Source organism: Ranitomeya variabilis, chromosome 2 (assembly GCF_051348905.1).
Source record: "Ranitomeya variabilis isolate aRanVar5 chromosome 2, aRanVar5.hap1, whole genome shotgun sequence".
NCBI lineage: Eukaryota > Metazoa > Chordata > Amphibia > Anura > Dendrobatidae > Ranitomeya > Ranitomeya variabilis.
The window spans coordinates 5,818,884-5,832,068 of NC_135233.1; the positions used below are offsets into that span (position 1 = coordinate 5,818,884).

General features: G+C 47.7%; 1 protein-coding gene across 1 annotated transcript in view; it reads right to left on the minus strand.

Annotated features, from left to right (window-relative positions):
* Positions 1 to 657: 657 nt before the first annotated feature.
* Positions 658 to 13,185, minus strand: part of LOC143804127 (zinc finger protein 318-like) — a 28,169-nt gene continuing 15,641 nt past the window's right edge. Inside the window, exons 3-10 of the mRNA XM_077281896.1 lie at positions 9,704 to 9,851; positions 7,828 to 9,222; positions 5,097 to 5,199; positions 4,767 to 5,017; positions 4,112 to 4,564; positions 3,876 to 3,966; positions 3,683 to 3,801; positions 658 to 3,526 (exon numbers count right to left, since the gene is read on the minus strand). Of these exons, the coding sequence (XP_077138011.1) occupies positions 1,754 to 3,526; positions 3,683 to 3,801; positions 3,876 to 3,966; positions 4,112 to 4,564; positions 4,767 to 5,017; positions 5,097 to 5,199; positions 7,828 to 9,222; positions 9,704 to 9,851 (4,333 nt within the window). The 3' untranslated portion in view covers positions 658 to 1,753. The remainder of the gene's footprint in view (positions 3,527 to 3,682; positions 3,802 to 3,875; positions 3,967 to 4,111; positions 4,565 to 4,766; positions 5,018 to 5,096; positions 5,200 to 7,827; positions 9,223 to 9,703; positions 9,852 to 13,185) is intronic.

A 13,185-nucleotide genomic window follows, 5' to 3' on the forward strand; every position in this document is an offset into this window, starting at 1 on the left:
TAGTTCCCTCCCACTGCAAGTTTATACTATTGACTAATGTGATGTAACATTGGTATATGACTGTTAATAAACTCTTTTTTGCATCCATTCAGATGTGGTACTTAGAAAATCACTGGTGGGTGGAGTGGGGAGGGTCCTTTTAACAGCTTGTTGTTCCTGTCCCACTGAGGGTACGAAGGACGTCCTCCAATGGTGCTGTCAGGATGGATTCATGAAAATACAATTACCGGTAAGACTAATTACTGTTTTTGTGACTGAGGGTTTCTGCACAAGTCAGATACTGATGAATGGAGCAGAATTACAGAACCCCATCAGTTTTCGTCAATTACATTCATAAGTTCGGAGCTGTAAATCTGCTGAGGAACACCAAGTCTTCCCTCACCTTCCCCTGAAGACCCGTTTATTTCTAGACAGGACTGATGCTTGCTACGCCATCATTTGCAAATTCCCAAAGCCAAGAGGCTGCAGATATTTAGAGGGCAACATATAGCAAACCCTGTCTACTGGTATGTAGAAAATCTGCAGACATGATGGCCAGAAGTTCTCTACAGCAAGACAATGCCTGACACACTGAATCTTGGAGAGAAGTAATCACAAGAAGTCAAACATCCTGCAAGGTACATATAAATGACAAGAAAAAGAAGAAACTAACATGAATGGAGGTAAAGACTTTTATTGAATTGTTCAGAATCTGCATCAGAGACCTGGAATACATCTCCTGGGACATTTCTGTGACCTTCTCCTTTAGGTCATCTTCATATATTATAGAACAGAAAAAAAAACAGCGGGCAACAACCCAAAAGCAGGATCAATATGTACAAACATCTCTTACCCAGACACGTTTCTCCAGGCTCAACCTTCGCAGTCCTTGGGGAAGACCTTGATGGAAGTTGATTGCAAGATGCATAAAGATTAAAATGATTACAGAATTAAACAAGCAACAAAAGAACAGATGTAATTACATCAATACAACATTGTGCTGTCACCCACACTAGATGCAAACCTCACACGCGAAAAACTGGAATGTCAACGTAAAAATACAACAGAAAAAGTTTACAACAGTAAAGCCAAGACGGGGATTCATATCAGAGGCCAAGTTTGCTTAACGAACATGGTCAATTCTGTGCCACCATATCTTCTGAGTATCAGACCTGAAATGATCACATTACATCCACGGGGACATCTGCAGAGCCACTGAGGACTGGTATCAGGCTCCCAATAGATGTGAACAATTCAAGTAACTGATGAGTCAGAATAGAGATATACTGCTCACTGTACACAACTCCTCACTACTGACCCTCAGAGAACTTCTCAATGACCAAACCTAGGCCCCAGAGGAAGAGGTGCTATCCCGACCCAAAACCTTTACTACTTTAAGGCTACGTGCCCACAATGCAGAATTTTGCTGATCAAAACTGGACTCCTCTCGCAGGAAATCCATTAGCTTTTTTTCGCATTTTTTTTTCCAGAGCGTCCCAATACAATTATATAGCGGCAAAATTGCAGAAATTCTGCTAAATTAATGAACATGCTGCGTTTTTGTCCGCGATGCGTTTTTTTGGCAGAAAAAAAACGCAGCATGGGCACGACAATGTAGAATTCCATAAAAAATAATGGGATGCGTTTAGTAAGCAATTTTTAAGAGTTTTCACAGCGAAAAAACGAGAAAAAAAGCAACATGTGCACATAGCCTTACAGATAAAGTTCACTTAGATTAGGTCTGATGGTCAGTGCATCTTCTATTTATGAGGAGTTAATCGGAATCACACGTAACATATACAGACATATCTTCCATGGAGTTTTCCGATGCAGCCACTGTGGTCACATGTGGGTCTTTGTTCATTGAAACTTTTCCAGATGCCAAACTGAATGGCTGCTGGCTGTTACTTGATGCATAATTGGAGTGCATGAGGTTCCAGCCAGATGTCTGGGAAACAGAACTCAAAACGGCACCAGGAACTTCACATGCCATGTCAGAGTCCTCAAAATCTTCACCAGAAACTTCCGATAGAACTGGTCTGATTGGTGGTTTCACAAGACCATGTACCCTTTCTAATTTTACGTTCTTCTCAGGTGGACTTTCTAATTTTGTCTGGAGGAAAGTTCTAATTACATTTGTGGGCTGAGGGGCATCTTCCAAGTCTTGGTCTTCAGACGTGGTTAAGTCTTCAGGATCATCCTCAGATGCGATCATCTTATAATACGAGTCAAGTTCTTGCTGCAATGCGCTGGGGTTGGCAGGGCTGTGTTTAGTACCCAAACTGGATGTAACATTTCCAGAAAGTGGAATCAGAAGAGTAGGTCCAGCTTTTTCAGCCTGTGGGTTAGTGGGATTGATGATGTTGTCTAACCTCGCATTGTTCGATAAACCAGTGGTTGAATTGTTTAATGATGAATTAGCAAATGTGCTGCTAATTGGAGATAGAGCTGGATTTGTAACAGTAGACTTGGTGTTTGGGGTGTGCTGAACCTTTGCAGGTCCTGTGCTCGCTGCTGGTTTGATGGGACCAAAGATGTTTGCATGTGAAGTGGTTGCGGGGACAGGATCGGATTTCTCAGAAATCCAACTTGAAGGTAACTTAGGGACTGAGCTTTCCTTTTCATTCTTTATCTCTTGCCTTTCTACAGTCTCATTTTTATTAACGAGGACATTGAACAGGCCTTGTCTTTTTGTCACCTCTACAGGATTCATGCTTTGTCCATCTGTTTTCTTGGGCTCCATATTTGGAGTTTTATCCTTGGATTCGGGCGGTGCACTCTCTTTAAATATAGCCATTTCTCCTCTAAAAGCTTTGGAGACCAAGTTCTCAGGGAAGACACCTGTGAGTTTGTTTGACACTATTGGGATAGATTTTGATGTTGCATTTGAGGACTTTATAGACAGGAAAGTCATTAGTGGCGCAGGTTTACTCATTCTTACATAAGGGGTCGGTAAACGGATACTCAGTAGACTTGGCAGGTTGGGTCGAACTTTTGGTTGTGTTGTAGAAGTAGATGGAGGTGACGCAGATGTTAAGGTCGTGGAAGTAGTAGAGGTGATGGTTGTGGAGGCAGTCGAATGGGAAGGAGTAGAGGCATTTCCAGGCAGGGTACTGGGTTTACTCAGACGTTTTATGACAAAAGCATTTTGCTTTAAACCGTGAGTTTTAGGCTCCTCTTCCTTCGGTTTGATAGGTGCAGCTTCCACTTTTGCAGAGTTGACAACAGCCTGGGTATTGTTTTCTGATGTTTTCAATACAAACTTCCCAAACGTGGTGTTCTTTGCAGGATCCTTTTCTGGTGTCTTATTCCGCCTCTGATCGGAGGATGGTGGAGAGGCAGTTGAGCGATGTTTGGATTTGACTTTATTTTCTTCTTCTTCCTTCTTTGGCTTCTTAGATTTGCTACAGGCTTGGACTTCGAATTTCTGCTCTGCAATCTTGCGTTTGTGCTCTGCCATTCTCTGGTCCATTTCTTGAGCAGCAGTCAAGCTTGCCTTCTTCTCCTGACGTACCACTTCATAATTGATGTGCACGTCAACGTATTTCTGTAAAGGAATATCAATCAATTAATGTCCAGAGATTCTAAGATTATAAGCATAAAGACTGTCTAAGAACACTCCTCACCATACATCAAAACCGATCCTGTAAGAAGAATTACCAGGACAGATACTGGTTTTAAGATTGACATGAATGAGACAAACCTTGTACTTATTATTGTGGGCATATGTTCTCAAATGATCATCGGCAGCAGTGTGATCCGGGAACGTCTCCTCACATAGTTCACAGTAGTGGCCATTAACAGGGAGCAGGAATTCTGCACCTGCAACACCAATAGCATAAGGAATTGTACAAGCCCCATCCACCCCACAGTCAATGTGAAGGAAACATCTTTACCTTTCAGGGGAACATTTAATCTCCGTTTCTTTGTAGAGCTCGGTTCTTGAGGTTTCTTTTTCACCCATGGTTGCCTCACCTCTTTTAAACTCTGTACAATATGAAAAATAACAGAAATCTGTGAAAACTGAACATCTAGAGCGGAAATTCAACAGGTCACCAAATCCTGCCATAGCCAGTGACAACAGATGCAGCCATCACCCACTCATGGCACAAACCACAGCGTGGTCTCTCACCTGCTTGTGCTTCTCATCGTGGAAGTGAGGCAGGAATTCGAGCAGCGTCATGCAGATTTCATTACAGTCCTCACACCAATGTGAGCCAGGATCATAATACTTAAAGATTTTAGACATCTCAAAAGGCAGAGGATTCTCAGCATTTGCGGGTGTGTTGGATGATGGTGTCGTGGGTCGTGGGCTTTTTGACTGTGACTTGTCTCTTGATTTTGATATGCGAGGTGAGTGGGGCTCTGGGAAATGCTCAAGGGTTTGAATGGGTGGTCTGCCTTTACACTGGACTTCTGACTTCACAGTGACATTGGACAGCTGGGTGGCCCCCAATATCTTTGTGTCAGCTCCACATGAAGAGCTGCTCTTGGCATTAGCATCAGACACTGGGCTGCTTCTAGACTTCAGATCATTTGCTGACTTTGAGGAGACACTACTGGTTCTCGATTCATTATCAGAGTCCTGAATAAGAAACAAGAAAGGTCTAAGAATAAAAATGACAGGTGTATGGATCAGACATATGAGTGGAGCACAGCTCAGGTAACATCGCTCACAACAGCAATGGATTCAATAAGCCCTTGATAATGTGGATCAGATTTTACACTTCATGACAGGTTAACAGACTGATACTTGTATGCAGCCGCTGAGTAGACCTGGTGCTCACCTTGGTCAGCGCAGGAGAAACTGGGCTTCCCTTCTCTTTCTTAAGGGCGCTCTTCTCAGCCAGATCCGTGGGGCTGACACCCAGGATCTCTGCCACCTTAGTGAGCTGCAGTTGCTTCTGTTTTGCTGTGTTGGTCTCCTCAGAGAGGGAGTTTATCTGCTTCTGGGCAGTCTCCAAAACATTGTTCAGTTCTTCCAGCAGTGGATCCTTGTGCCCGTCCTTCTCCCGTTGCTTCTTCCGTAGGAGTATACCTGTGACAATGAGGGAGGGTCATCTGCAGCCAAGGATTAAGCCTGTTCGCAGTTACGTGGATGCCCCCATATAACTCACCCTGCTGGATGCGCAGCTGCTCCACCTTGGTGCTGATGGTCTTTAAGCTCTTGCTCTTGGCCTTGTGCTCCTTCCTTACAGAGCCCAGCTCCTCCAAGACCTTCTATAAATGAAAGGCTCTTTTTCTTAGGGTTGTAAGAAGAATCTATACACTGCAATACAGCCACCCCCCAAAACATGGGTACTCCCTGATCACACTTACCTGGAACAGCACACGCACTGCCTGACTGGTCAGTAACAGCAGCTTACTATAAGCTCTACTGGTCCATTTCCACTGTAGATGTTTGCCCAGAACAAGAGCTGATCGACTATATACATTTTAATGAGCGCTCCGTTTAGGCACCTGTTCACATCGGCCGATAACGTATGGCGACAGAGATTGTTCAATGGTTCTGTCCCCAACAGCATTACGTTTTCAGTAGCACATCCTTCATACAAGGGGCGGTGTGATTCACTCTGCCAACTATTAGCTCTTGGCTTGTTCAATAGCGTATTCATACAGGTCAATAATTGAGAACACTATCGCACATCACACCGTGGTCACAGGTCTGCTCGGCACTGACCCGCTCACTATCGAACATCATACAGGGGTCACAGGTCTGCTCAGCACTGACCCCCTCACTATCGTACATCACACAGTGGTCACAGGTCTGCTCGGCACTGACCGGCTCACTATCATACATCACACCATGGTCACAGGTCTGCTCGGCACTGACCCGCTCACTATCGTACATCACACCGTGGTCACAGGTCTGCTCAGCACTGACCCCCTCACTATCGTACATCACACCGTGGTCACAGGTCTGCTCGGCACTGACCCCCTCACTATCGTACATCACACCGTGGTCACAGGTCTGCTCGGCACTGACCCGCTCACTATCGTACATCACACCGTTATAGGTCTGCTCGGCACTGACCCGCTCGCTATCGTACATCACACCGTGGTCACAGGTCTGCTCAGCACTGACCCACTCACTATCGTACATCACACCGTGGTCACAGGTCTGCTCAGCACTGACCCACTCACTATCGTACATCACACCGTGGTCACAGGTCTGCTTAGCACTGACCCGCTCACTATAGAACAGCTTAGAGGTCATATGTATGCTCAGCACTGACCTGTTCGCTAATGTACAGAAGAGGTCACATGTCTGTTCGAAACTGACCTGCTTGCCATCATACACTGGACAGTGGTCACAGGTCTGCTCGTCACTGATCTCACTATCGTACATCACACCATGGACACAGGTCTGCTCAGCACTGACCCGCTCACTATCGTACATCACACCGTGGTCACAGGTCTGCTCGGCACTGACCCCCTCACTATCGTACATCACACCGTGGTCACAGGTCTGCTCAGCACTGACCCGCTCACTATCGTACATCACACCGTGGTCACAGGTCTGCTCGGCACTGACCAGCTCACCATCATAAATCACACCATGGTCACAGGTCTGCTCAGCACTGACCCGCTCACTACCGTACATCACACCGTGGTCACAGGTCTGCTCGGCACTGACCCGCTCACTATCGTACATCACACCGTGCTCACAGGTCTGCTCAGCACTGACCCGCTCACTATCGTACATCACACCGTGGTCACAGGTCTGTTCGGCACTGATCCGCTCATTATCGTACATCACACCGTGGTCACAGGTCTTCTCGGCACTGACCCCCTCACTATCGTACATCACACCGTGGTCACAGGTCTGCTCGGCACTGACCCGCTCACTATCGTACATCACACCGTGGTCACAGGTCTGCTCGGCACCGACTCGCTCGCTATCGTACATCACACCGTGGTCACAGGTCTGCTCGGCACTGACTCGCTCGCTATCGTACATCACACCGAGGTCACAGGTCTGCTCGGCACTGACCCGCTCACTATCGTACTTCACACCATGGTCACAGGTCTGCTCGGCACTGATCCACTCACTATCGTACATCACAGAGTGGTCACAGGTCCGCTCACTATCGTACATCATACCGTGGTCACAGGTCTGCTCGGCACTGATCCACTCGCTATCGTACATAACACAGTGGTCACAGGTCCGCTCAGCACTGATCCGCTCACTATCATACATCACACCGTGGTCACAGGTCTGCTCGGCACTGATCCACTCGCTATCGTACATAACACAGTGGTCACAGGTCTGCTCGGCACTGACCCGCTCACTATCGTACTTCACACCATGGTCACAGGTCTGCTCAGCACTGATCCGCTCACTATCGTACACGGCATACTGGTCACAGGTCCGCTCAGCTCACTATCGTACAAGGCAAAGGGCTCACAGATCTGTTAGGCACGGATCCGTGCTCTATAGAACAACAGGGGTCACATGTCTGTTTGGCACTGACCCGCTATCGTACAGCACAGTGGTTACAGGTCTGATGGGCGCTAACCCACTCGCCATTGTAGAGCACAAGGATAACACGTCTGGTTGACATTGAACCGCTCACTATCGTACAACAGAAAGACCACAAGTTATATGTTGGTCCATGAGCTTCTTCTCTTATTCATCCATTCCTGGGTCTCTATAAGAGGAAAGTCGCACTGAGGTGCCTACACCACTATGGGATATTAAATGAAGACTGCACACACTGAAAGTTTCTCACAAAACCCAGCTGGATGACAGGAGCTACGACCCCATGAACTAAGAAAATGCAAGGTGAAGGATGAACACTGCAGTCTTTACGCGGCTGCATGCCCTAGGGATGCGGGCTGACTTACTTTAATTTTCTCAGCTTCTTTATTTTTGCGGTCGGTTTCCCGTTCTGCCAGCAGTGTTGCTAATGAAGTTGTGGGTTTGGCGTCTGTTTTGACAGCGGCTTTAGCATCACTAAGATCTTCAGTGGTTTCAATGACGCGCAGGTTGCTGCGGGGGTTGTACACTGGGGTGGGTGCACTGACAGGGACCCTTACAGGAGGCAGCAGTGGTGGAATGTGTGCTGGTGGTGGTTGGGGGGGCACTGGCGAGTACATAGTCCAGCTGGATGTGGGATACGACACATAGGGAGTATAGGGATTGTAGCTAGGTGGCATGCTATATCCAGGGACCATTGGGCAATGTGGGTATGGAGGGTAGATCGGGATTTGTGGGGAACTTATTGGAGAAAGCGTGGGTTCGGACACAGAGCAGGGGATGGGCAGCTGAACAGGGACCTCTACTTTCGGTGCTGCAATTGTCTCTTTGGGTAATGGCTTCCTCAAAATCAGCTGAGGCTTCTTTATAGGAATGGGGGCCGAGCTCTGCAGCGACACTGGGGGTGGTTTTACAACTGCCTCAGTCTTCATTGTAGGTTCTTCTTTCCTTTCTGCTTTAACTTGGGGTTCAGGTTCTTTGGGTTCAGACACATTAGCCTTGAGCTCAGCAGAGTTTACCATGGCCCCGCTCTGCGATTGCTCAGCTGTAGGCTGCGTTATCTTAGGTGCCACTTTCTTCCCATGAAGCCGCTCTTGCGTTCTGACGGCAAGTTTACTGATTTCAGTAACACCAATATCCAGGCCAATGGTCTTCAGCAGGTCTTGGATCTTCTCAAACTCTTGCTTGTTCTCAGAGCTCTTGACTGGCGGAGTGGAGACTGTTTGGTCAGATTGAGCTTTTGTCTGCGCTGCCATCTTCTCCTCGTCTCCATAAAGGAAGAGCTCCTCATCATCAATTTTGGTGGATCTGCACTGCCTGATATCTGAAGCTTTACTTAGAAGAGAAGACTGTTTGTAATCCTGGTCATGAGGCAACAAGAAGCTGCCTGCCACATCAGCCTCCTTCTTAGGGAAGTCGTTCCCACCGCTGAATGGAGCAGTCTGAAATTTAGGGGAGGTCTTGGGAGAAAGGTTTCCTGTAGTGGATGAGTGTGGAGGGGTTTTACATGTGACATTTCGTTGTACCACAAAATCTGCGCTTCTGCTAAGTGTCTGGTTTGCTGGCGCTACCGTAAGTAGGTGACTGCCTTGTGGAAGAGGAGCCTCTGGTCTCTGTGCTGCAGCTGCTAAAGCAGAAGAGTTGGAGGTGCTGGGTGTGAGGGGATCCATCTTTACCACCATAGAGAGGGGGCTTTCTGTGCTCTTCCCTGCCCCCACAGAGCTCACACTTCTCCCATCTTTACTGCTCAAGAGCATGTTAGCCTGGAAAAATATAGAAATATCACATGAGCAGAGTGAGCAGTACAGGACCCCACCACCTCATCCCCGAGGACCTCGGAGAAGTGAGTGAAGAGCCGTAGAATGGAGCCATACTTCCTAACCCGGAGGACAAAGATGTTAGTGGAGAACGGGGGCCCCACAACCTCAGGCCAGAGGACAAAGAAATGTACCAAATGTCAGCAGTATGGAAGCCCCCACCATGTCACCCCAGAGGACAGAGAAGTGAGCAAAGAGTCTGCAGAATGGAGCCATACTTCCTAACCCTGGAGGACAAAGACGTTATGGAGAGACCGTAGTAAGGGGCCCCACAACCTCAGGCCAGAAAACAAAAAGTGTGCGCAGACTTCACATTATGAGGCCAGAGGGAACATAGGGTCAGTATTAAAAATGGCTACCACTTATCCTCAGAGCCCCCACCCTCAACTAGGCCCTTGGGAGGACACAGAAGTAGTGGTATCCGTACCTGGGGAGACTTGTCAGAGCTGGAGGGCTCCACATCTGGACGTTTCTTCAGGATGGACTTCTTGGGCATGGGCAGAGGTGAAGCGTGCAAGTCCCCAGAGAAGCTACGTAAGGAGGAATCATTGCCCATTAGCTTCACATCACCGGACCTGGAACAACAAGCACACCATGTCTGCAGGTGGGAAGCTCTCACTGTGCCGCACCAGTGAATACCAGCTACTGTTCCCAGCTATCAGCCATTGCCTGCAGCTCTGAACTCAATTTCCCCCATCAGGGGAATTTCTGGGCAACCTTCATTTTACAGTGTGCGATCTCCTGCCACTGGGAGGAAACAGTCAGCAAGATGCTCATTAATCGCTGATATAACAATATGTGTAAATATGGTGATGTGCTGCAGGAACATGGAAAGAACGAAAACCTGCAGCACCCCAAGCAGTGAATGTTGGGAGGCCTGAGCAGTTCTAGGTTACGGGGCGGTCTGGTGCCCATCATGTAGCACGGAGGTCTGGTACCTATCAGAGGCGAGCGGCCGTGATCACATCCCCTCCACACATACCTGACAGGACGCAGCAACATCAGCAGATGTCACCTCATCGGAGCAGCTCACCTCCCCATACAGAGCCCCCTTTAACAATGGCGGCTGTACATCAATTTAACCCCATAATGAGGACGGTTCACCCAATGTTATACATTGAGCTAGACACAAGATGTAATAGTGGCTGTCAGGGCTGTGGAGTCTGTAAGCCGAACCTCCGACTCAATTTCCCCGACTCCGACTCCACAGCACCAGTCACTACTGAGCATGTGCATAAAGTGCAGCTCTGGGGTATAATACTGCAAAGCCCTGGTCACTACTGAGCATGTGCATAAAGTGCAGCTCTGGGGTATAATACTGCACAGCCCTGGTCACTACTGAGCATGTGTATAAAGTGCAGCTCTGGGGTATAATACTGCAAAGCCCTGGTTACTACTGAGAATGTGCATAAAGTGCAGCTCTGGGGTATAATACTGCACAGCCCAGGTCACTACTGAGCATGTGTATAAAGTGCAGCTCTGGGATATAATACTGCACAGCCCTGGTTACTACTGAGAATGTGCATAAAGTGCAGCTCTGGGGTATAATACTGCACAGCCCTGGTCACTACTGAGTATGTGCATAAAGTGCAGCTCTGGGGTATAATACTGCAAAGCCCTGGTCACTACTGAGCATGTGCATAAGTGCAGCTCTCATGGTTCACACCGTCCTGCCAACACTATGTCACAGATCCCAAGGAGGATACCTTTATCGCCCCACTATTCACCCCAATTTGTCACGAACCGAGGTTGTTTAATGCCCCTGGTTCCTTCTGAAGGGGATTTATCTATATCCCACTTCTGGTTTGGAACTTGCAGCTCTCTGGCGCCCCCCTTACCCTCAGGTCAGATTAGGTACTGCACCTAGGGTATTTAGTCGCCAGAAAGGCTGCCTGCTATGTACTGGCTAATCAGCACGCTGCAGTGAGGGCAATATAACTACTCCCACAAGGGCGGGAACAATAATTATCAACGCCGTCGTTGCTACAAGGATTCCCAATCGCACAGAACATAGTATGCCGCCACAGCTCTGATTCCACAAGGGTTAACGGGTCCGGAGCCAACCCAAATCAGTAGCGTAATTCACTTCAGAGGACGCGACAGAACATTTTTAGAGAAGGTAGAAAGTATGAAAGATACTATAAAGACAAAATCATGTGTACATTACAGATTACAAATCAAAAGGGATAAAAATTAAAAAACACTTACAGGTCGTTCACATCATTTCAGCCTGTGACTGGCCATGTGCTATGGAGGAGAAAGGGCTTCCATATATCCAGATGCATGAGCACAACTTTGCCGAGTTGTTGTTAGCTCGCTTCCTGGACCAACTATCTCACTCACAACTCAGCAGGGGTAAAGATATGCTCTCTTGTCGTGACATCACTGAGTGGGCTGAGTAATGACATGCACTCTTTCTTTACTATTTACGTTTTTTGAGTCCTCAGACAAAGACGTTCCTTGGGAAGGGGGAACGAGTGGCTTTACAGGATTGGTCATCTGCGGTTTAAAAGCCATAAAATGCCCACACATTGGTATCAAGTTGCACAGTGTCTGCCATAGGGCTTTGTTAGTTGTATGAGCGAATGCAGACGGGGAGAAAGGGGGGTCAAAATTGCAGTGTGTGTCTGTGACATCGTATTTTTTAGAACTAATCTCACAATATGACATTTTTACATTATCGTGACAGCAGCTATGGGGTATAATACTCAGTAGTGATCGGTGCTGTGCAGTATTATACCCCATAGCTGCACTATATGCACATGCTCAGTAGTGATCAGGGCTGTGGAGTATTATACTGTAGAGCTGCACAGAGACTCTACAGGACAGCAGCCAAGACATCATGGCTCCATCATGAGGGACACATTTGTCATTTTACAGGATGCCGGCTTAGGCCCCTTTCACACATCAATTTTTAGCCGTCAGGCACAATCCAGCTAATTTGAAAAAAAAAGGATCCGTTGCAAATTGTGAAAAATTGATGCGACGGACCAGTTTTTCTGCTGGATCCGTTCCCCTCCCCCCCCCCCGAGGATAGAGTTTGGACTTCCTGTTCGAGAGAGAGAGACCATCATTTCACCTCACGTTTCATCAGTTTTTTGCCGGATCCGTCGCTGTGCATTTTTTCGTCGGACAGGAAAAACGTTCCTCTGTACGTTTTCTCCGGCCACCGGAAAACAAATTTTTGATGGATCTGGCAAAAAAACAGATGATGCGTGAGGCTATCCGGCACCAATACAAGTCTGAGGAAAAAAACGGATCTGGCGGCAGCTTTTGCCAAATCAGTTTTTTTCAAAATTCGCCGGATTGTGACTGTCGGCAAAAACCTGATGTGTGAAAGGGGCCTTAGGGGACCTCGTTCCCGGTTGGAAAAATACCATCGCGAATCCATGGATACGTTTGGGGTAGTCAGGATTTAGACTCACTGTTCGCCTGAGCCCCATAGATACGTTTGTGGAGAAGCCAGGTTGTGACCCTCCGGTCCCCTGGCCTTGTACCTGAATGGACTGTCATCTTCCTACGCTTGTCGTTCCCTCCTCTCTGTGTGCGTATCACAGGTGGGGTAGCGACCCTGGGAGCTGTGACGTAACATCTGCCATTATCCTGGCAAGTCAGTGGAAGGGTGAGACTCTAATGTGCACAATCTTGGGTATTGCTGGGACTGTTGTGTGTGTTATCTGCCTGTTTTGTGGTACAATCAAGTATTACCACATTGTGTTACCCTCACCCTGTGTTGTCTGAGTAGCATTATTCCCACAGTAAAAGGAGAGCGGGTGTGCAGTGGGAAGATCTCTGGTCCATGCGGTCTCGAGCCAGCGGACGAGAGCACCCGCTGCTGACCCCCCGTATCTCCACAGGGAGCATATACCAGGATGAGGGGGGATATTCGTTACCTCATTTTACCTCAAT